Raw genomic sequence first — 25,601 nt, 5'->3', positions numbered from 1 at the left:
AAAGAGTGAGCATTGTTTTTAAAGTCAGTATATATAGCTGTGCACATGGCGTAGGATCAATGTGACATTTAGGGACGCTGAGGACATTCTGAGTGGAGCTATATGGATGAGATACAGATAGAGTTAAAGAAAAAACATGGCAGTGTTTATGTTTGTGAACATAGTGTAGTCTGGTTTGGGTGATAGGGGTGGTTTAGATCATTGCTGAGATATGGGTCTGCCACAGCAATTTGTTATCTAAGTCACTACAGTGCTGTCAGTATTCATAGGGAGATATTATACCTAGTATTCCAAAAGAGAAACAGCTGCACAGCCTTGTCAAGGTTGAGCTTAAGGTGGTGGACAAGCATTCCACTGGAGTCGTCAGTGAGGCAAGAACAGGTGAGCACTGCTCAGCTGAAAGGAAACTTTCAGTCCCTATGTGTCATATTCCCAGTTCTCAATGGCTGAAATGTGAAGGTAGAGCATTGCTGGTCTGAGAGAAGCAGGAACAGCTGTGATGTGAAGACAGAACCAAGAACTAGAGTGGAGAAAGAGAAGACGGTGGGCCCAGTACTGAACCCTGGGGAACACCTGTGGAGACAGTGTGTGCATAGCTCCTCTGATTTCTTGCAGGTCCTCCCCCAGTGATTTAGAACTATATTGATGAGGATTCAAAGTACAACAATAAGGGTAAATAAAGAAAAAGTGGAGTAATGACAGTAGTTATAAAAATGAAATCCAGCAGTTAACTGTATTACAATTTTAGATGTTTAGTAGTTTAAACTGCTTTTTGTCCTGATTTTATGTGCCATAACGGACTTCAATTTTATTTATTTGACTTACTTTACTGTAATATTTGCTGTATTTATTCTTCAATTTGTATCATTTTTATTTTTAAGGGTACAATGTCATGTCTGACATGAGGTCCTCATGTATCCCAGATGAGACCTTATACACTGGTACATTCTACTGTGCCTAAATGATTTGTTAGTAATATTATCAGATGGATGACTGAGAATCCTCACGGACAATATTGTCAGCTCTATTCTTAATTTTAGACTCTCTATAATGTGAGCGTAGTGGTAGTAAAAATGTTACCACTCTGTCATTAAATTTCCAAAAGATTAACTAGATTAACTACAAATTATGAACAAAGAAATGTTTCCCTATGTCTCGTGGTCTACATTCCACTGTTTCTTATTTTGTTGAAAGTCATAAATTATATCTTGTGAGCTGAAGTGGGCAACCATTTATTGTGCCTGTCTTTGGTCAAGTGTGGCTGCTGACTGTGTGTCTGTATGAAGTCAGCTGTGACTAAAGACCTGTTTACACCGGACACAAGTCAGACAATTTAGTTTTTTAGTCATTCGTCTCTCAGAACAGAAACACCTTTATTTTAACCAGTGCTGCTGTCTACAGCTTCAGCTTAACTGATTCATGCTCCATTGCCTTCCAGCACAGACGACATTGACCTAAAGCATCTCTTTTACATTTAGACGTATCATTTAAAATCTACACACAAGCTCTTGTAAGCATTTAACGTTTTTTCTTCGCAGTAAATATTTTGACAGGCCGTAGCAGGAAAAGTTGAATAACAATATTAATAAAGGTATCATTGCTTTGCTGTGTATCACTATCATTAGTGTGGTATAAGGCTTACTGGGTGGTTTTAATGGAAAAGAGCCTTCATTAATGTCACTACTTATACCCAACAAGTCCTATAATCTAAATAACTATATGGGTCATTTCTAATACAACCAATAGGAGCGCCTTCAAAAGTAGCATCTGACTTTCATCGTCATGGGTATAGTAATTAACAAATTGTTAAAGTTATGGCATCAACACTTTTTGATTTGGTTACAAACAGGTTGGTTAAGTTTAGGGGAAGTTTGTGATTTGTCTTTAACGACTACTTGGTAAAGAAGAAGACTCTCTATGTCATGGTAACAATAATAAAAACACCATTAAAGTTTGTGGATATTTCAGTAAAACACAGTTGTTTCTATACATCTGACTGTGAGTAATTACAAAAAAGTGTAAACATGTACTTTTACATTTTACTTTTACAAAACTGTAGCTTTCCTCTGCACTATATGGCCTTTCTGTGTCTCTGTATGTAAATATGCTGAATGGTTACAATACTTATGTTAGATAATCACAAGGTCCATCTTGTGTGTTCTGTCACATATTAGCCATTGTGAAGTGTTTACGTACTTTATGAGCCTGTCTGTGTGTGGATTCATACTCCTGACTCATGTCCAAAATATGTCAATTTCTCTCTGGCTGTGCTGGCAACGTGCTGGTGACTCAGCCCATTCAACACATTAATCCTGTTTCCTTGCAAACTGTACTCAACCCACACTCTGCTTTAATGTGCTGTATACATTACAGACCAACACCATCTGATTTGAAAGAAAGAAAGCCACCATGTTTTGAACATGATGTGAACATTGAACAAAAGACAATATCAGAGAGCTGAAGTACAGTGAGAGAGCAGCAGAGAGGTAACACTAGATCATAGCTGCTCATGCTGCTGGCACTACCTCAAAGGCATGATTTATTTAGGCTTAACCTCTACTGCAAAGATTCATCGCCTTCAAACAATATCACAACATTCACATGTATTACTTTCAGTTTCATGCTGAAGGATTCGTTGATTCTTCAACACAACAGCTACCATATTCAGTACAGCTTCGTAGTAGATGATCTTTGTTTAGTTTTTTATTCCCTTTTCTTGCTTGGTGATTATTACATTACAAAATGCACTTTGGGTAGTCAGCTTAATCTGCTCATTAACCTTAGTTCAAGTGGGCATCCAATAGGCCGCTCAGTGCCACTGGAAAGTGCGTAGTTAGCAGGGCAGCCAGAGCAGGAGAGACATTTGCCTCTACAACAGGATGAGCTCGTAGCAGTGGTTAGCAGAAGCCAAGTTACAGAAATTACAGTCGGGTCAAACACTTAACTTCCTCTCTATTCCAACTGTGTAAACATATTACTCTGCGTGAAAAATGAACAGGACATGTGATGTTTTCATTTTCTGGCACCATTGATAGCCACTGTAGTGTCTACCACACTACATATAGTTTCAATGTGTAAACCTACTGCAGCAAATTTAAATCGTATCTCAAAAAGTGACACTCGAATGGGGAAGTTGCTAAAAGTGGTTGCACAATAAGGACTCTATAAGCTTTTGTGAAACCAAGGAAAAGACCTCTGTCAGCACACTAAATCATAATTCTTGTAAAATACCAAAATGACAAGTTATGAGTCTACATAACAGAAAAAATGTGTTTAAAGGAATTGTTCAACATTATAGGAAATGAACTTTCCACTTCTCTCTTACAGAGCGTTAGATGATCAAATTGATTCCACGCATCTTTCTGGCACACAACCCTCCTGCTTAGAATATCTGTGTTAATGTGTATTATCCAGCTTTAATCCTATATTTAGCAAAGATAAAAAATGAGTAAAATGATCTGTGATCAACATATTTGAACAACTACAATCACTTTAAACTGGACTGAGTTTGGTTTGCAGTTTGAGTTTGAACTATGTATTACATTTCTTAATTACTACATTTGTATAACTTTTTTTTAAGGGAATTATTCACACGCAGGATACTTTTAAGCCATTAAATCATTATTATGTTACCTGCACTGTGTATGTCATAATGTATAATTGATCATTTCGAATTAACTGACCTCTGATGAACACCACCACACCCTTCTCAAGCAGCTGTACTTCGTATTAATAAGCTGTTACAAGTGTTTTTAAATGTGAGTTAATACAATCTTTTTCAGTTCGGTGAGTAAATAAGATATTCTGAATTGATGAGTGTCTAATAAAAGATTGAAAACATGTCTACAGTATTTGTTGTATGAATGTGGCATGCACTAGTTTGTTTTTAAGAGAGATCAGATTGAAACTTGTCTTGTGAAACAAGTGAAACAAGTTTTGTTGTTTCTGTATTTAAGGAACTTTCTGAATGAAACTTTTTAGGTATTTTTAGTCAAGTATTAATTACAATAACTTTACTACTTTACCTTGTAGATCTATAGGATTATTTTCTAACACATACAATAGGACTGAAATAGCCAAATTCACAGTTTAATCAAAACACTTAAAATAATTTACTGCAATATTTCATGTCTGAGTTTATTTACAGTATCTAGTGCTTAGCTGTTAAATCTGATCATCTCAACCTCATCACACGAGGAACAGAGTGACACAAGTCAGAGTGATGAGAGAAAGAAGTACAGCAAAGGTAACGTGAGACAGAGTGAGAGAACTGCAGGGGAGAGACAGCTAACACATTCCCACAGTGAATAGAAATTTAAGTGTGTAGCGCTTCAAGACGAGGTAAAATGCTGATATTCCCTGTGTTACAACTGATTCTAAATTGGAGGAAATCCAGCTTCACTTTAATTAACAATTATCAAGTGCTCACACCCAAAGTGCTATTTTCAGTGCTTAATAGGAATTATACAGAGAGACCTGTGAGATTTTATAGAAGTAAGAAAGTCATTATCATAACTGTATGCTGAATGTGTGTGTGTGTGTGTACTGTAGCATAATCCTCCACACTCACATAGGCTCTCCATAAGTGGCCAGTGTGATGTTAAATTAATGATAACACAGGTGTTAAAAGGCATACGGTTCATTCATATTCAGAAACTCCACAAATCTTCTTTATAGTTTGCAAATAAGTGAGCTAATGCAAAACATTTCACACTGCTACATGCTTGTTATAAGGCTTCAGGTATTTTTCCGAATGCCACTACACGCTGACTGTGTGTTTACTGATCACTATCACTTTCCATGGTTGTTAGAGGATCAGTTAGCACCACAAAATAAAAAGTATCATTTACAGTTGTAGGGAAGCAATAAAACAAGGTATCTGAGCCCATGTTAGTAATGCAAACATCACTCAGTTTAATTGTACAGTGTATCTTTATCTTACACATGCTTGTGCTGTCTAAGTAAAGCGCTCTGTCAAATATCTACTGCAGAGCCTGAAAGGCTTTTTCACATCAAGTCAGCTTTAATAGGTATCCGCAGAAGGAAACGCTCACTATCACTTCAACCTCTCCATCCAATATTTCTCCTTTTTTCCTCCTGACTGTTGTTAAACTAAACCAAACCCAATATAATCCCTCTCCTGTTTCATTCTCTGCCTGTCTTCCCGAGGCTTAGTCGATATGTTAGACTTTCACACACATGCGCAGCAAGATAATGCAAATGTTTCTATAAATAGGGACAATCGTGCTGACAGTAGCTCTCTTTCAAGTGAGATATCTCGGTGTAATTTTCACTAGCACTCACAACCACACACACACACGCTCACAGTAAATAGTGGCAGGAGACATCGACTCTATTGCAATGTGCTTCATCATAGTGACGATCCAAAAGCGACGCATAAACACTTGAGTTGCAAAGGAAACACATTAGAGATATGTGCTATATGAGGCTCTACTATAGACCCACTCCACATAAAACAGATCAGTGATCAGCGACACATGTTAAACAAACAGCTCGGATCTGCAGCAGCCTGAACAGCTTTAATCACCATAATGCTAAAGCCTGCTATATGTTAGACAATACAGCCGATGTATAATACAGGCATTATGATTCACTATAAACGTCTCTATTATTTCCCATGCACACAACTCAAATTCATGTTTTTCCTCTAGTTGTAACACACAACACATATTTCACCTCTTCTCAGTCAGTTTTATATAAAAAAAAAAAACTGCAAGATACCCATTTTCCGTGTAATCTTTCCTCAGTCTATATAATCCAATGCAACATAATAAAAGTAACCATAAAATTATACAGTCTGTACAAGCCTCTAACCTAAACTTTCAGCACATAAAAGGAAGCTGAAGTGAAGACCGATGAGATGGAAAAATAATTGGGATGGATAGAACAGCAAAGCCCCCACTCATCCTTCATCTCTTTCATCGCCCCTCTCTCTGTCTCACCTTCCAGCTCATGATGAATGATGTCAGAGAGATTGGGCTCTTCACCCCACCAGAAGATCCACAGCTCCTTGGCATCGGGTTTGATTTTGCGTCGCCATACACACAGCAGATTGGCCTGCACGCAGCGCATGAAGCTACGCAGAACCGGGTCGTCCTGGGCCGGGGCAGAGATCACCGGCCCGTACTCCCCGCCGCTGCGGAAGTTGTAGCAGCGCCATTTAATGCCTGTCAACTCCGCCTAGGAGAGAAGAAAATCATGATTAAAACACTGCAGCTGTAACCAGTCCATTACATAAATTTTACATTAGTAATACAGTATTATCTGCAGTGACTTAAAATGCATTCACTGATACATTCATTCACTGATAATTAAATCGACAGAAAAATAATCTGCAGTCTTTCTGACAATGCATGAATCACCTGAGTCACCCGATGTGAGACAAAGCTATTTAATATCATCATCTTTGAATGTGGGAAATAATGATATGTATGTTTTTTATTATATCCCATTCAATCCATTAGTGAATCCGTCCTAACTGTATATTTCTTACAATGTTAAGCACTTATAATTGTATTTTAACAGATCATTTATTTAATGGTTCCCACTAAAGCGTGTCCTATTCTTTTAAATGTTAAGGACGTGGGGTATCTCACACATACAGTACATGAAATTAAACAACCATTATGCATAAAATCCATTATACGATTGCATTAATAACTTAGTATTAACTGTAAAGCGCTGAGCTACATCCTACGAAGCTATTTTGATGACATGAAAGAGATCATCAAACAGAGATGATTTGATCAATAACTGCACACGTATTCTGTCCAATTATGTGATATTTTCGCCAGTTTATTGCTGATGTTTACGTACATTTAATGTCTCCCTGTCCTGTTGTTATAACCTTATTGAACTGCAGTGAAGAGTGAGTGAAAGTGACAACTATACATAAAAGATGGCCTTGAATGAAATATAGGGAGTGGACTACAATAAGAGCGACAGTACTGAAATATTGAGGGAGCTACAAAGACCGAGCGAGATACGTAGGAGAAAATAGTGTCGAGGTCAGTGTTTGGAGTCGGGCCCAGCAGCTGACATCTTCTCCATTTAATCTAGTGGTGTGATAGGCGTTTATGTTGCCCACTGCGGACCTGGCCGTAGAGGTCATAATACATTTAGTGATGAGCTAGAACAACAGTCAAACATCTACCTGCCCAGTGCCATAGGGAGAAAATATTAATTATTAATATAATTATTAATTAAACAAACAAAACCACTATAACATCAGTGATCCTGTGACACTCCTGTGGGCTTTAGAAACTTTTTCCTGTGTTTGTTTTTTCGCGAGCTAATGATTCGAGTGCACGAAGGCATTGTTGAACAGAACAGAGATTTGGCAGGCTGGGTGTGGTGGTGTGGGAGGGGTGGGGGTGAGGGGATCTCTTGTCATTGCATCACACTGCCCTCCTCTCCTGTGTTCACCAAGCTGTGGGGCTGACGTTTGGTTTACTAGTAGGGGGCTCCACAATTCTGATGGCGATGAAGAAAGGAACCAAAGAAGTCAAAGTGAGTTTTCACTGGATGCATGAATGTGTAGCAGGCTCCATATATGCTCCATGTATACACACCGCATCATCTTCAAGTGAATGCACTGCACACTGAGGTATGGAAATAACCCCCAGGAACATCCTGACTGTCGAATGCACCCATAATTACAAGCATGTCCCCTCTGTAATGACAGTGTGTGTAATGGGAGGTATAAACATTGGCACTGTGATAAGCCAAGCCCTAAAATTAGCCCTGACAAGGTCAAGGATGCTGTTTCTCCTAAAGCAAAGAGGAAGACATCTGCTTGCACTGCCTCGTCACTCCCAGTCAATGTCAAAAGTTCCTCCACTGTTTGACACAGCTGTCTGCTGCTACTGAATCAGGAGCGGAGACAAGGAGAAGCGAAATGTCAGAAAATATATTCACAATAAAGGCATAACAGTTGTTTGTTTTGTAAGGCGGCAGATGCACGCCGGTGAAATGATTGTTAAAGATCCCCTCCAGACATGTTTCAAAACAATACAAATAATCTGCTCGGAATATTAATTTGTGTCTGACCTGTTTTTTTTTACACTAGAAAAATGAAATTACCCATCAACAAGTTTACAGCAATGCTGGTGGGACGGGGATGCTTTGAGCTGCCATGCTCCCAATAATAATGCTAACAAGTTGATGATTAGCAGGTGTTATGTTTCATATGCCAAATATACCAAGTGTAGTCGAGGGCCAATATTTGCTAAATAGCAAATGCTAATGGAGGCTGAGGATAGAGCATTTGCTCTGTAAGTATTTAGTAATAAAGCACTGGACAAGTTAAAAGTTTAACCTAATAGAGGCACTGGAGGAAATGTCAGGGGAATCAGCCACTCTAGGCTAAAGAATAAATGCACTTTCCACCCTCCCTCCCTTTATTTATATGTGTTAACTACCGAACCATAATGTCTCCTAATTCACTAAAAGTCTGGTGAAACGTTGCTCTAAATGCCCGCGGCTGCACTATAGCTTCCCCGAGCACGAACACAGGTGCTGTGAGTACTTCTGACCATGTGTAAAGCACTAAACTAACACACTGCTGAACTCCTGTAGAAGATTAGTTGTGGCACAGTTGCAGGAAGAGGAACAGTACCACGGTCACATGCTTGCAGGCAGAGCCAAACACATGCCTGCGCGCGCACACACACACACACACACACACAGAGGAACACACACAATGACGTGCGCATATACACAAACACATACACACACCACACAGGAGCTGTGATGATGTGCAGACCAGTAGTGCTCTAAAACACTGAAATGCATCGGGGGGTAGACATATTTTCCGGCTCAGTTATATTTCAGTGATGACAGCTAAGATCTGCTTGTCTGTTTGTATTTTAGTGAATGTTTCTGTCCTGTATGCATGCATCCATATGTGTGTGTGTGCTCTTTGCATGTGAGACCTTTACACTCTTCCTGATTATGCCCCAGATTAATTTCTAATCTATTTTTTCACCATTAGCCTTCTGAAAATACAGTATTTCCGGTAGTAATAAACAGCCAATTATCATATTTGTCTGAATATATTTTTATGTATAACACATAAAATAATACATGTCAAGCTTATTGAGCTATTATGTCTGAAAATGTACAACTGAAAGATCATTGAACTGGGACTTTTCCCCTGTTGTTTCCTTAAAATTTTACATGAATTCTGTGCCATCAGTGGAAAGGATTATGGCCAAATGTATATTCGTCAAGACAGCAGGCAAAGACCCGAGCATATATCTACAAATATCCCTCCAAAGCAGCAGATTCCTCACCATTCAGAAAGAGTACGAAAGAGCAAATCAACGATTATTCTAGGCAGCAGTCTCCGTCTCTTTTAAACACTACCACAGGGGTAAAAAGGCGAAGGGGTCAAGCAAAAAGACAGTGGATTTTGGTTCACTGTCAATAAAACCGCACTCGTCCAAGCCCCTTGTTCTCTAGGTTGGCTGCTTCAATTTCTGATTGAGTGCAGGACCAAAAACAAGCGCTTTTCCTTCCATTGCTAAGACGGACCAAAGCTTTGACCTTACTCTCACCTCTATTATCTTTTTCGTCTCCACTCTCCCTCTCATCTCTCAGCACTCTCTCACTGTCACGGACACCAATTGAATACATCAGGAGTATCTCAAGCTCTCCCTCTCGCTCCTTTTTTACTCTTCTCTTTACATCTTTTTTGTCTAGTAAACAGAGAAAAGATGACAGCTAACTGTATGTTTCCAGAATATTTTTGCATTAGCAAAGAGGAGGAGGAAGATTGCTCTCTATTTCCATGAAATGCTTATAGTGGGACTGATTCATTATTTTAAATGCTTTTGTATTATTGTATTATTGATTTTAAATAGGAACATAAACTGAAAACTGGAGAGTTTAAATTAATTTCCTGACATAAAGTGAACTGAACCAATGCTTGGAAAACATCATCTGTATGTCAACCAGAGGTCAACTTCAGTGCACCAGACATGTGCTTGTAATCAACAGAAAATATGGTACTTGGAACTTTAATCTCAGCACACGCTGCTCAGACAGAAAGCAGTGGATAAACTCTGAAACATGTTTCTTAAACAGGAAAGAGGTTTGGATTTCAAGAGATTGCACAGGTTTGTCATAGAGCATTACATATAGCATACTGTTGAAGGCCCATGTATTTTAAGGTGCAGGGGAAATCTTCATTACGTAGACACCAAAACCAAGAGGAAAACCCACTTGACATTCACTTAGCAGGCATGAGTGTACACATTGAAAATATCTTAAACAGCTGTGGCAATTTTAGAACAGACCATTCGAACTTCTCAACACGCTGCTGAATATATGCTGCGTTTTAATGTAGAAAAAGACAAATAGACACACACCCAACACAACTGCCTGATAGAAAAAGTCTCCCAGCATATTCAAACATATACTTTTACTGATTACTAACAAAACAATTCGGTGCAGTCATGAAGCTAAATGCATGCATTTACCTGAGACATGAAGAAAAATATAAATTATTCAGCCCAGTCATGTGCAACTGCTCGAGTTTCATTTAGAACAGTTTTCTGCTAGAACTGCAGCTTTTGTGAACATCTGAATTAGCATCTAAGTGGATAGGTGCCTGGTGCTTTATCAAAGATGACAGATAGCATCATCTAAGAGAGAAACGTCTTCTTCAGGAATCGCACAACAGCACAAGAGCCTCACAGTCTGATAGTCTAACAAAGGTGGCACTTTAGGCAATTGAGAGACAGCTTGTATCAGCAGATTTACCTACTCTGGCACGAGCGAAACACTCATTCTGTCAGAGCGGCATAGCTTTCTCATCAATGTCAAATCTGTTTAGGCATTTGACAAGCTGCCAATATCTGGGGTGTATTCAGATCACTTGTGATGCCTGTGAGTCTTTAGATAAGACTTGTTGTCTTTATCAGAAACATGCAACACTATCTATTCTCTTTGATTTAAAAGAGCAAGGGACATTTAGGTACGTGTAGCAGCATAAGGCATAAGCACTCAAAGAGGTGCTAAAGTAAATAAAGCTTTAATCAATATTTTCATGAAATCCCAGCATTTTCGACCCTGGTTATTCAATGTATATGCATTTAATATGTGCCAGTTATCGTCATCGTTAATGTCAGAGGCTGTCTTTCTGCGTAGATTTAATTTGCCTACACACAGGAAATAATGCCGGTTTATAATTATATCTACTGATATCAGCCTCAGTGTTTCCCTTTCACTCTCATGCCTTTATCAGAGTTAGTTTACATTAAGATCGCACAACTGGCTTTTATTGCAACGCAGCCACAGGAAATAAAATGTAAGAGAGGTAAGTGCTGATCAGAATCTTTGCCCAGAAATGCATGTGAAAATGAGAAAACATTTATTTGGGCATTTTTTTAAAGGTAGATCAGATTTATATATTTCATCAAGTCCTTCTACCGTGTTATGTGGAAAACTACTTGAACCATTGACAGCATGACATCAGACTGACCTATCTATTAAAATAATGGGAGTTTGTTTGAACAGGTTTACTAGTTGCTCTTCTGTTGTATTTCTCCTCAGCAAGTGTTTGCTGTTGTATTAAACCCTGCTTTCTGTTACCACAGCAACCACGGTGTCACCAAATCAACAAGCGCTGAAATCTTAAGGATTACAATTTTAATGACACACTTTTCTTGGAACGTGTTAGAGCTGCTGTGCTGGAGCAGTTTATTGAAATATCAGGAGTTGAAAATGACTGGCAAAGACAATGGAGGTTGGGTGGCTGTGCTGCCGAGTTCACAGTGAGAAGTCACCAGTTAGAAGAACCAGTGGCAGAAATCAGAACAGGCAACGACTCCCCCTTCATCAATTAACCCGCTGAAATCAAATTAACCCACAAGGAGCCACGCTCCCCTCTGGCATTTTACATCACAAATGAAGAGCGATGCACATTACTGCGAGGGAGCAAGAGCAGCACAAAAGCACCAAACAGGTGTGGAAAGAAGGCCTCTGGGGCAGCGGAGACTAAACAGATGTTTTTCCTCTGCCTTATTCCGACACCTTTACAAGTCCCTACAAAACAAGGGACAGTCATTTGATCTGTGTTCTGGTGTAGCATCCAGCCCTGGGAGGTGAGCAAGCCAAGCGAACTAATTAGAGCAGCGAGAGTCCCCAGGGCTGAGTGACGGATAGACCTGCCAATCATGCCGCGGAATGCCTCCATCAAGCCATGATTTCTCACCTGACACAAAGAGAGGCAGGAGGAAGCAGCAGCAGAAGACCAATAAAGAGAGGAGACATTGTGTACAGCAGCACTGCTCCCCAACCATACTGGAAATAAAACAACACCACGCTGCAGCATATCAGGCTGCTTTTTAAAGTGTTAAGGGACAGGCTAAAGCAGTGGTCCTGCTTAGCCTAAATTATTAACGTGCAAATAAATAAATCAGTCTCTGCTTTACTGGCGTCTTTGGTGCAACTTAATTAACTGTGACAAGCCACAGGGATGGAGAAATGAGCAAAAGACACAGACAAAGAGAAAAACAGAGAATCACAAGGAAGGAAAAACAGAAGACAGAGAGAGAGAAGTAAAAACAGTTGCTAGGCAACATACAACATCTGTAGGAATTCAGCAAGGTATTCAATTTTTGAGATTTCTGTCTCCAGGGTTACAGTAGAAATATAACATTTCAAACACTTTTGCGGTCCCTCGCCTAATTCTAAACATCACAAAGGGATAAGTGTATGTCTCTGTATGTAGTCCCTCATGAACAGAACTACACCTCAATTTGCTCTCTTCCAGCTGGAATTCATAAGCTCAAATTGGGCTGAACATATTATATCAAGCACGTCAGACATGAGTCAGGAAAAGTCCTGGGATTACCTGAAGCTAGATATTAACATTGCAGCATAGCATTACTCACTGAGTTTCTTTAGTGAGAGAATGATTTGAATTTTATTAAAAAATTATTCAGTACAGTAATTGTACAATTAGCACTGCATGGAGGCTTCTGAAATGCCTACAAGAAGTTAATAGTCTGATTGTTCCTGAAATTGGGCAAATGGAGCATAAGCGGTATGAAAAATATCTCATTTGGCTTGTAATTTCCTGCATTGATTTTTTCCACAGGGATGCTATTTCAGATAAAATGACAGCAATGCATAAGTCAGCATGACTTTTCCTTGTTCATTACACAGCAGCTAAACCAAATACAAAGAAGAAAACCTGGAGAGCGGCGCTGCCTTTTGTGTGTGTGCGTGCAGGACGTAGACAGGTCCGTGCCAATAACCTCATCGTAGGTCACATCTGAACAGGTTTGAACCCGCAACTCACCTGACTGCTGCCTCTAATGTGTTGTCTGTGGGAGTGGCAGTGAATCAGGGCTCTGTCACTACAAGTCCTCTGCACTTCTGCTAACACGTTTAACACATACACACATGCACACGGTCTTATGTAATCCCACACAAGTCCTCCTCCCCTGTCCATTCACTCTTTTCAACGGATACCGTGGTACTATGGCATGTTCACATCTCTGCTAACAACACCCTGCTTAACACTTGTGGCCTTACAGCTCCACACTCGTTCAATAATATCTGGCAAATTCTCTATCAGCCCTTTTGTGTCTCACTATTATTCTGTATCATCCATTTATTCTCTGAAGCAAGCCAGGGCTGAAATTGAGCTGTACAAGTTTTCATTAGCATCTGAAAAATCACGGGTGTCCGTCTAATTCAAGATGAGAGAGCGCGCCGTTTGGCAGCACAGGGAGAATCAATGCACCACAAATGGCTGTGAATCAACAGTCTGCACATAATGTGTTTGTTCTCATCAAGTACCCGTCTGATTGGTCGCAGATAATCTCTCAATGGAACGTGAACACATGATAATTAGAATTTGCAACAGCACAGCAGACAACATTAATGTTTTCTCTCTCTCCCTTTGTTTTGAAGCACTAAAAGACACCCTCTAACCTAAGTGTGCTCTAACTGCAATTGAATCCCAGCCAACCATGATATTGGCAAAGCTGTCTGGCTTGCAGAAAATATTTGCCCAGTTACAAGCAGGGCGATATCTCCCTTTAAAGAAATTCTTTGTAAAGGTGTCTGCAGTCGGGCGAAGAGATTGCCAACAGATCTCCATGAGAGAAAATCCAAAACTACTGTGTGATGGCACAGAGAGCCAGTGCATCACCAAATGCAAGTTTGATCCCCTTCTGGAATTTATCTAGAAATCAGGCAACAGGTTTTAGAATTGAGTTTGAACCAGAGGCTCTGCTGCAACACACATCCAAACGGACAGGAAAAGGAAAAGTGGTGTTAATCTGTGGGGGAAAGCACCAATATTTGGGGAAACATGCATGAGCCAGGTTGAGTCTTAAAGTGTTAAACACAGAAAGACTAAATTTAGAACATTTACTCTACATTTGACTATTTCCAGTTTCTATGCCGCTGCATTTCAAAGGGAAATACTTAACTGTACTCTGCCATTTTTATTTAACGGCTACATTTTCAGATTTCGTTTTTAAATATGCCGCATGCAAAGATCAAATAAATGTATTACTGAATCCGAAAGTCTCACTTTCTTAAAATGAGTGAAAAAAGTATTCTTTTTACATCTAACTATTCATTCTTACATGCTTTAGGATGTGATGTCTAGGAAATGACATCACAATTAAAAATTGTAATTAGAATATAATCCTAATTGTGATTATTTTGTTATTTTTACTTAAGAAACTAATATGATCACTTTCTTCACCACAGAACTTCTTCATAAACATAACACAGCAGCGGCAGCTCTGTGACAACTATACATATCCATCCATCCGTCCGTCCAGCAGTCCAAATGCCAGTTAACTAGCTAACTTTCCAGCTATCACAAGCGCTTAATGGCACCAGCTACTGCCCATTCCTGCCAATCCTCCTTTCCCACTCAGCCTTCTGTCGCCCTGCACACATGCAGGAACACCAGCGAATGCTAAGAATAGCACACAGCTGGCACTGAAAGGCTTACATATTTCACACTCGAGCCACCATGCTCCAAAATACTCCTGCCCATCCCATCCCATTTCCAGCTTCGGCACCAGCGGTGGTTCCCTCCCTCCCCCCGTCTGTCTGTGTCATTCTTTACCTCTGTGGCAGTCACCTGACAAGCCTGCAGCTCAGATAAGATGCATCAATAGACACAGGAAAATTTACTAGAAAATAAAGTGTGTAATAAAAACAGAGGCACAAGGCAAGGAGAGTCCTGTCTTCCTGTTCCCAACCCGTACTCCACCCTACTTCTGTCAGTGGCTAACCAACAATGACGCTCGTCACAAATCGTTTAGTTATGGCAGTGAACTATTTCAAAAACCTGCATGAGTGTCTCTGACACCCAGGATGCCATGTTCACACAGGTGGGCCACTGCCGGGCTGAGTCCTATTGAGACGACAAGGGATTCCCACAGCAGTGACAGGGGCAGATTAGTGGGAGGCGCCACACACAGACTCAAGGTGAAGTCAGCGCTAGCTGTCAAAACTGTAAGCGATCAGAGCCAAACGCACAGGTTGGGTGTAGGGGGTGGACGGTTTAGTGAGAAGCAACCAGATGGAGCTGCTCCGTAGGGCACGCAGCAGAAGACTGGGGGCTGCTGCCTTGGAAACCTGGACTGATCCTCTCCTAGTGTGAGAGGACACAGTCATGCATTCAATGTCAACCCCACATACTGCATCTCAACACAAATTACACGTACAGTATGGAGCTCTTAAAAATGTTGTAGTGTCGCCAAAATGTGATATTCTTAATTTTCACAGACTTCCATAGTGAGCCACTGGATGAAGGCCTGAAATATTGATATAGAAATAGATAGAATAAATAAAAAATATAGATAAATATAATGTTAACCCACATTTTGGACAAACCCTGTTGCTTCAACACTCTAGATGACCTCATATAGATTACTGGTGTTTCTGCTTTTTTATTTACACTACTACACATGCATCTGTCACTAATACAGATACAACAGTCAAACATTTTAGATTTGACAACTTTTGTATAGTTAAAAAGTGGGTCTGTACTGTAAATAAAAAATGTTCATCTTTCTCAATCATTCAAGTATCACTAGTATGTAAACTCCAGCTTGACCAATGCTTTAGCTCAGCCGAGCATGACATACACTTTATCCAACCACTGGCTCCTTTTTTTTTTTCATCCCTAAGCATCCCTGCAATATCCACTACCATTAATAACGAGGAAATGCAAACAGCCTATATTAAAAAGGCACCGTTCCTGATTACCTGCTTCTTCTTACAAGCCACGGCCACTCACCTGCCATAAATCAAGACGCTGCGGTTAATGGTATTCCCTCGGCCACATTTCGTAGCACTTTATTTCTATGCCAGACAGTAGCATCATTATTATACATGCAAGATCTCTATTGGAATACAGTTTGGCTAATGAGCGCCTCTTAGTTGATCACATTAGACCTCCACTTGAGGACACTTAATTACCAGTGTTGCACTTCATGCGCCTGTGTCGAGGGGACACAAGAAGTCCTTTAATTAAGGTCTCTGCATTCTACCTATGTTTGTACAGGCCCACGTCCTTGGGATATAGGATGTATTCACAGCCCAAATAAAGGCGATAAAACATGTGGTGTGTATGTGCATTTGAGCGTGGGTGGATGATTTAGTGTCTGCATGTGTGTTGCATTTGTGATACATATGTTTATGTGGGCATGTGGGTGTTTATTTTTTCCCTCTCGCCATGCCCGTGTCTGTGAATGTGTGTATCTCTGTGTGTATAATATGATGGGTGTTTGAAGTTTGTCTCCTGAGTCTGAATCGTTTGCAGTGTGCGCACACACACACACACACACACGGGCTTCCTGTGTCGTGAAGCTCTTAACTGTCTCCTCCTTGCATTACATATTCAGGCTGGGACTCTGTGTTATAAGAACCTGCCCAGTCCACAGAAAGATGGCTGTTTTCTCTGCCTCTCTCTCATTACATTCCTCCCTCTTTAATTTTCTCTCTTGCTCTGTCTCACTCTTTCACTCTCAGTTTCTCTCGCAAAACAGGCTGAGGCTAGCAGTCAGGAAATGCACATCAGTCATAATACTTTCCTAAAATGAAAACAGATTCCACTGCAGTCCTTCAGCCGCTTTCTTTCTCTCTCCGTTTCTACCCCGCTCCTTCGGCTGAGAACACTTCTCTGTTTCTGCTCTCGTTCTCCACCCTGCCCTCCTCCGTCGCCGCTTTGCTCGCCAGCTTGGATCTTTTCTCCCACTTACAAGGGTCTCGTTTGCTTTCTGTCACAGATGGATGATCACTACCACACAAGACAGTTGTTTTGTGGGTTGTGTGATCACAGCAATCTCAAGTATCTGACACCGGCCTCACAGAGCACTTGATGGTAATTTGCTGTGCCCCTATAAAATCCGACATCATGGGCACTTGTACTTTTTAAAGTGCTTTTTATTAATGCAGGTTGTATTAACAGCCAGTAAATCAGTGTGACGGACGAGGTTAGCCTATGTTGGAATGCAGTCGGGCCACAATGCACTAGTTAGATACAAGTTATTTACATAGCACAGCCGATGCAATCCTTCTATTAGCTGTGTATTGAATCTTAACGTTATTGCAGGCCATGCATGAAACTTTATATGACCCAGTTAGCTCAGCAAGTGATTAATATTATCTGTGTGTCAAGCAGTAAACAAAGTGACAAATGGTGAAACTCAGGAAGCCATGGCTGTGCACTTCATCACACACATATACAGCATTTCACTCTTAACTCTAATCAAGTCGCTTCAACCATCAACTTCTAAAGCTTATTACAAACATCTGTTTCATTTTCAACAACAGGATTCTCTCTAATTGTCTCCTCTGTCTCTTCTTCACTCGGTCGCCTCTAACCAGGACACTCAGTGTGTCATTAGTGTTTTCTTCTGTCTTGGACTTCCCTGTAGGAGCTCTGCCAGTGAGTAACCACTGTGGCACCAGCCAGTCATAAATATTCTCAACAAGCCAGCTGATGGATGTTTGCTCTCTCTCCCTGAGTTTAAATAGGATGTTACAGGGCCACCACAATAGAGAACAACACAACGGTGAGTGAATGGAAGCTTTTTTCTTTATCCCATAGGGAATAAAATTGAGTGAGAAGCCGACACAGACTTAACCAGCGTTCTCAACTCTTAGGTGCCAGACCGATAGAATTGAAGACGTCTGACACCGAAGTGTTGTTGCATTTATTTTGGCGTTAGCGCACAGAAAGATGCGCCGGATAAGCCTATGGTGCCATTTTAAATGATTTTCTCCTTTTACAGTCACATTGCGCAAGGAGGAAGAACTAGTAGTTGTTTGTTTGAAATGTGGGGGATTTCTTTAAGCTGTATGATAGCTACTGTACAGCATTTGTTTCTCGTCCATATCCACTGAAGAACAAACTAAATCCATACCATGTGACATTTGTTTATGTTGCTTTAGAGCTCACTGCTTTTGCTGATTGACAAAACTGCATGCTCACCTAAAAAGCCCTCAGGACTCCTGTGTTGTTGTGGTTCTCAGCATCGTATGCCTGAGCTCAGTCTACTGCATGCCTTTCCACTTGGCTGCCTGTCGTAGTAGGACAGTTAACTCGCTGATTGCAGGATAAAAACTGTGAAAACACACCGCTCAGTGTCTTCCACCCTCAAAACCGGTGAGTTCTGTAAAAATGATACTGCCTGTAGAGTCACGCACACACACAAAAAAAAACACCTTTTTCAAATAAAGTGAGTGTGAAAGTGCTGTTTCCGCTGTGTGCTTCGTACCTGTGCTGCACTCTGTCAAAATGTTATTAACCTTATTTTGTCTGGGAGGCATAATTATGCCATTTTATTTTCCTGGCTTTTGTGTGCTCCTCAGTTGACATTCAAACTAAATGTTCCCCAATCTACCAATTCCTGACCGGGTGAGCCGACTTTGCAGCTCAACACATAAAATGATTGTTTACTAAAGATCAGAAAATCTGTTTATTTTCCTTTTTTCTGTTCAACAGGCATTTGAAAGAGGCAGCAGTGCCTCATCTTTCCAAGTTTGTTGCTTGGCAATGCAACAGAGTTCCAGCGAGATTTCCAGTGAAATGATCATGTAAAGAGTGAGGGGATGACGGCCAGAGCACACTGTGCTCTTGATGGGGGGGGGGGAAAATGTGTTTATCATTAGTTTTTCTGCTAAAGCCATGCCAAAAGAGCAAACACGTGCCAAAGGGTGCTTCATATGTCTTTGCTATAGCATCTGAACATTGCATTGCAAGTGTCACCACAGGTTTTGGATTGAAATCAAATAGGAAAGTGGAGTTACTCATTAAACCCCTGCTGATTTGAGCCTCTGAGAAGAGTATTGTTATAATAACAGGCTTAGTGGTGAAATGTGGTGCGTTTTTTTTTTTTTTTTCCTCTCATGGACCACTAACCCGTGTTAATGATTGCCTAATAACAACATCAGCTATTGGTTCACCTTTGCACAGCAGACACACATTGAAGCGTGCCTCCCACGGCTGGCTCGCGTGTCTGTAACGAGCATGATTTATTGATACTGTACCAGAGAGAAGATGTTGGAGTGGCAGTCCTCAAGGCTTGCCCCGTTAGCCACCCAATTCGCTGTTGCAGTCATAATCGTCCGCCGTTGGGGTCGTCAGCGCTGGGCATGTCGAAATCCTACATCGGTATCAAACACCGAGCGCGGCTGACAAATCTCCAAAACAAGCAGGCTTCTAACCCCACAAGAGGTCCAGATGATAGACTCGGGATGGTCGGGCAGAGGAATGGGCGTATTCAAAGAGAAGTGCAGAATGCATCAATAGAAGCCCCAGTAGATGCGATGTGGTAATGTTATAAATCCCAGCGTGTGCGCGCATCAAAACATTGTTACAATCCAGGTCAGACGACTCCAAATCGGATCGCTGTCAGAGGCTGAACGCACAGAAACGGATCCATTTCAATTCACGCACAGAGGAAGACCAGCCCGTGTCCACCACAGTCTTTCCGCAAATAGTTTCAACGCGAAATGAGCGTAATCCATGGGAACACGTCTCGTTTGTCTTCCACGCAAGAGGGCACGGCACCGCAAATCAAAAAAAAAAAAAAAAAAAAAAAAAATGTGAGATCAGAGTCAAAACTTCTTTAGAATAAAAAATGTATTAGGCTACACGCTCGCTGCTCTGGAAAACAATTAACTTAGACGCAGGATGTGTGGTTCCGTCTGCTCCACAAGCTGATGCACCACTTGTGATAGTTTTCGAGAATTGCATGAGCTATTTATAGCCTTCTTTCTTACCACAACCGCTCCTCTCACCATGAAGCCCAGTCTGCCTCACACAAACAGGCGAGCTGCCGAGAGCAGGAATGTTTTTAATCCCTCTGTTGCTCTAGAATGAAACGCAGCGCCAAAACGAAGGGGTCGCCAAAAAAATAGAGAGTTCAAAATAAAAACAGAAAGCCCCCGGTGCTCCTTCGTGGCAGGGCGGACAAAGTGGAGCGGGTTCCCAGCAAAACTGACTGAGTCAAAGCGATCGGACAAGAAAAACTATTCTTACACTCCACCAGCAGGAAAACGACAAACAGGCTTCTGTAGACGGAGGTTTGAAAAAATCCTTCCTTCCTTCCTTTCAGTTTTACATCATTACGAAACGCTCTCTCTCGCGGCCGCGACACCCTCAGTCGTGCACAAAAACATCTCCCGTGATGTTTCCAAAGCGCAGCTCACGCAAAAGTGTGACAGTCGTTGTCTGGTGTTGATCACTGACATAAAGAAAATGTTGCGTGCTGCAGAATCTTTTTCTTTCTTTTTTTTTTTTTGTAGTCCCAAAAACCACGCCGACATTTAAACGCGAGTCCTCCTCCTCCTCCTCCTCCTCCTTCTTTGGAAATGATTAGATTGCTGAATTAAATCCTCGGCGTGTGCGCATCGTCTGCTCCGCGGCGGATCCCCCCTCCTCCTCCTCCTCCTCCTCCTGCTCCTCGCTGTTTATCTCTCGCAGCGTGTTATTGTATTGGTAAATAAGTGGAAGTGTGCGCGTCGCCCGACTGTGTCATCCTCACCCTCTGTGTGTCTGTTTGCTTTACGCGAAGCGCCGCTGTAGCATTTCTCGTCCTGCCCACCACGCATTGTAATGTAATGGCGGTCGGAAGCGCACTACCGAGACTCGCCTTCCCATTTGGCCAAGTTTGCGCTCACGTGATCAAAGTCTGGGATTACAGTACTGTTTAGTATCTTTGATATGAGACTGGATGCGACGCTGGAGACCCCGTGCCAGTCGTGCGCGCCGTCCGTCCGCAGTCACAGGGATTCCTTTATCGTGGCACCTTCTGTTCTTGAACGCACCTTCGCTGTTCCTGGTCATCTGTCTATTAAAACACTTGAAGAGAGATTATTTGACATGCTTTTTATTTATTTATTTTTTATCTTTCTCTGCGGGGTGTCATTCTGCGATGCATTGGTTACATAATGCAACTGTGTTCTCACAACACAGGATCTGACAGAATAGAGGTCAGAATGACTTACTGAGCTCATAGTGTGTTTCATAAGAGGCGTCTATGTAGGTTAGTTTGAAAATGAACTCACATCATGTCACACATGTTAACATTATTATCTTAGATAACATATCATGTTCAATGTGTTGTTTAGCTTTTTTTTATATTTATCAAGGGTTGTAGTTAAGATTTTACAGATATTAGGGGCGTGATGAGGAAGTGTCAACATAAATCTTATATCTGCCAATTTTATATAAGGCTGCAAAAATGGTTTTTGTATTGACAAACGGGGGAACAGTGCAACCTTTTCAGTGAAAGTGGTCACTCACTGTAACAATATCATTCAACTTTTGCAATTCTGTGGAGCATCATTGTGATTTCCAGCCCTTGGTTTTACTGTTTTGGTTCAATGTCAGCAGTCAAAGGTCAGATAACCCCTATTTACACTATACCTGACCTCGCATTACACAACAAAAAGACTAAAATATCAACTAGCAAATGAGGAATTACAGCCGCAATTGATTATTGCGAATGAGACCGGGCTTCTTCTCAGTTCTTTAAAATGTGTATTTAGCATGTTTTATAATGTACAGCATTGGGACAAGAACAACTTCTAAAAAGACATGTTGTGGCTGGCAGCTGTGTCTATATCACAAAACTACCCAGTGGGAGCAGAACATGTAGATTAAAAAGGAAAAAGTATTTACCCTTCTTTGAAGTTTTCACATTTTCATTTCCTTACAACATTGAGTCACGGTTAATTTCATTTCCTTTTTTATACTGATCAACAGATAAAGAATATTTCATGAAAGAATGAAAATCTCATTTACATCTCTACAAAGTAATTAATTCTCCTTATTAAGCACAAAACAAGTGAATGCATAAGGATTCACCCTCTGTGAAGTGACTCACCCACTGTCTGTACCTTGTGTGTTATGCTACCTACCATCTAACCATTTACATAGGTACTTCCTGGTTTTGTTTCCAGTATCTATAAAAGTCTACAGAAGTTGTTCTTTCTGTTCTGAGATCACAGGTGATCATTGATATAGTATGACCACAGTTTTTCCAAGAAATAAAAAAAGGCCATACAGGAGTCAGCGCGTCATATATTTGTGTTTGAATTAATTCTCTTTTAGACACGATGTTGTGTGCAGTAAATAATCACACACTTTGCTGTTTTCAGGTGTATTTGATTTGCTCTTATTTCCCTTGAGCCGTGTCTGCAACTTGATTCTGCTCATAGCAAACTGAGCCGATTGGACACAGTTTAAAAAGACCTCCTGAGAATTATGTCTCTAGTATTGTAAACCACGTTACAATGACTATGATAGACCAGACTGTTTTATCTCGAGTACAGGTTTAGTGATGAATAAACAGGAAAATGATTAGTCAATAGCTAAAGACCTTTGCACATGCATCCCCCTAGAGGTCTTTAAGAGATTCAATAGTTAGTTTATGCTGTCAATAAGCTTTTATCCCACAATAACATTGTCACTCTCAGATAAATGAAATGTATTAAATTGAACTGAATAGATCTTTTCATTTGCAGTTATAAAGCCGCAATGATTTTTTAAATGCTAACATTGTGAAAAACACCTAACCTTTTATCCTCTTATGAGGCTGTCTTTCCAGGGATTTATTCAGCATGACAGTGTATCAGCATGAAGATTCAGGTGAGACTATTTGTAAGACTAAATTAGTAACAGTCAGTGGCGAGTGAAGTGTCTTCTCACTAGCAGGTTTTCCACTGAGCCCTATCAGAGTCTGTACAAATAATAATAGTGTTCCCTTCATGTGAGATGTTGTCTTTAGAGCTGCAGCGGCAAAGGTATGATGGGTCGGTGTGGCAGAGCTAGTGTATAATCTAAGGATGCAGACCAAATGTTAATCACCGCTATTGACAGGAGAGGAAATAAATGATGTGGAAACAGTTCTGGACATTAAACGCTATTGTACATGTGAAAAAACAAACTAACGACTGACACACAATGATTTTTTGCACCCTAATTACCTGGCTGATCTTTTTAACATAATTACATGGCATTTGAGTGATAAACAGCCATTAAAGCAGGGAAACCCAGTTCAAGACTTTTTATTTTTAACGTTTCCAGCCTCACAGGTTTCATGTTTTGTCAGAGGCATCACGTGAAGCGTATAAACAAATACGCACTGGCAGGACTTCTGCTTTATAATTCAGGGCCTACATTTTTCCATGCTGAACGCAAAATCATTTCTACATGAAAGATACAATATGTTAATTGCCAAGTCTGTGTTAATCTAAGAGGGAGCTATTTATAGACAACTGTATGTTTATTTTGCTGCAGTATATCTGTGGAAAAGATCTGCATGTGTTGTCATATCCAGTGTATTTCAACATACTGTAACCGCCTCATTAATCACATCCATAAAGCTGCATGTTAGCTTGCATCTGGTACGTTTTGCCACAGAGAGGGAGCGATTCTTCGTATTCTTATATCTGAAAGGTAGTAGGGGGGGAAAAAGATATGAATCAGATGGATGAGCAAGGGTTTAGTCTGGCGGTTATTGATCCCTTTGCTCCAGGAATGATCCAGACCTCATTTGGAGACTTTTTCCACCTTTTTGTTCAATACATCCTTAAAGGCTTTGAAAAGACTCTCACACTCAGTTCGGCACACTTGGTGTGGCGCTGATGGGATGAGATGTTATCAGTTTGAATAAATCTATTTCAATATGCCACACATTTCCCCTCATCAGGCCCCCACTGACTTGAGCTGTGTGTGAGGAGAAAAGATGCGTTTTCTGCTCTGATTTAAGATAATGTGTTTGTCTAGACGACGTGTTTAGACTCGTGGGTTTAATGGAGGGGATGTGGGGCGCTGTTAAAGTATTTGTGAACCTTTCATTTAAGTATCCTGTCATATAAACTGACGAGACGCCATAAACTATGAACACATAAGTGCTCACATTAATATATGTAGATTTATACTAGCCAAATTAGATATTTCATGCTCACTCTGAATTATGTAAGTGCCATCAGCTCTGAAAGCATTTCTCTGTGTATGCATGTTAAACTGTTCCTGTTAATTACAGTTGCCCCTGACTTTACTCACAGAATTAGAAAACACCTGGTGCAATCCAAGTGAGTATAGTTTGACCAGATTAGTATTATTAACATAAAGAAATACAAGAATCTGTAAAGCCAAATAACTAAAACAGTTCCCAATTGGTGAGAAAACTTAGTCTTTTTTTAGAGTCCCTTCACTCACAGTAAGAACCTGATTGAGAAAATAGGTCTACAGGTACTTAAAACCGTAAGTAGGTCATGATGACAAATGATTAGACACCCTTTTCTAAATGTTTAGTATACAGCTAACTGTTGAAACGCTCATTATTAATTCAGGATGAGCATATAGTTAGTGGCTGTGTACTGTTTATCACTCTTACCTAGAGAGAAATGTGTTGTTTTTGTTGTTGTTTTTTTGTTTTTTGCAGTATCTTCATTAGTGATTGATGGATCACCGTGCAAGTTAACACACCTAGCAGCAAATTCTCTCCATAGAATCAGATGAGAGTTTCTCCTCTCTCTTTGCGGGCTCCAATACCTCTCTGGCATTTCCTGGAGCGCGGAGAGTCAGGCTGAGAAGAATAGATGGTGTGCATTATAATGAACACGGGCTGACACCGCCTCATCCATCATTCCACCCAGGAAAATTATAGCAGTGCCAGAGAGAGAGAGAGAGAGAGAGACTTTAAATCACACATCTTCAGGTCTAACTTCTCTTAGACTGTCATCAGCTCACTGTTGTTGTTTTTTAACTGCCCGTTCCACTTTTGCTTTTCCTCTCACAAAGAGACTGTCTGCTGTTTGTCTTCCTGACTGCTTCCTCTATATCTACTGTAACTCTCCGAATGTACACTATTTTAAACATTGACGATGCTTTCTCACTTGCGTGCTAGTGTTGTGCTTATCTACAACCTTGTTTTGTTTTTGCTAATCACTGAAAAATGTTACTAAACTAAATTTAAGTTTTGCGCAATACTCAGCCATCTAATATTATATTTTTTTAATAATTTACTCTATCTTATCTTGTGATGCTAGATGTTGCCTCCCTGTCTACTAATGAC

The 25,601-nt window shown here is 40.6% G+C and overlaps 1 protein-coding gene across 4 annotated transcripts in view; it reads right to left on the bottom strand.

The window, feature by feature from the left end:
- Positions 1–21,143, bottom strand: part of LOC113158571 (mediator complex subunit 13L) — a 63,570-nt gene extending 42,427 nt beyond the window's left edge. For 3 of the 4 annotated variants that reach the window (XM_026354556.1, XM_026354558.1, XM_026354559.1), the window contains exons 1-2: positions 19,561–21,142; positions 5,964–6,201 (exon numbers count right to left, since the gene is read on the bottom strand). In XM_026354556.1, the coding sequence (XP_026210341.1) occupies positions 5,964–6,201; positions 19,561–19,632 (310 nt within the window). In that variant the 5' untranslated portion in view covers positions 19,633–21,142. Of the gene's footprint in view, positions 1–5,963; positions 6,202–19,560 lie in introns of all 4 variants that reach the window. The other variant, XM_026354557.1, reaches the window with a different exon arrangement.
- Between the last annotated feature and the right edge of the window lie 4,458 nt (positions 21,144–25,601).

This window comes from Anabas testudineus, chromosome 12, assembly GCF_900324465.2.
Source record: "Anabas testudineus chromosome 12, fAnaTes1.2, whole genome shotgun sequence".
NCBI lineage: Eukaryota > Metazoa > Chordata > Actinopteri > Anabantiformes > Anabantidae > Anabas > Anabas testudineus.
The sequence above is the reverse complement of the archived record's forward strand: the minus strand, read 5'-3'. Positions and strand labels throughout refer to the sequence as shown.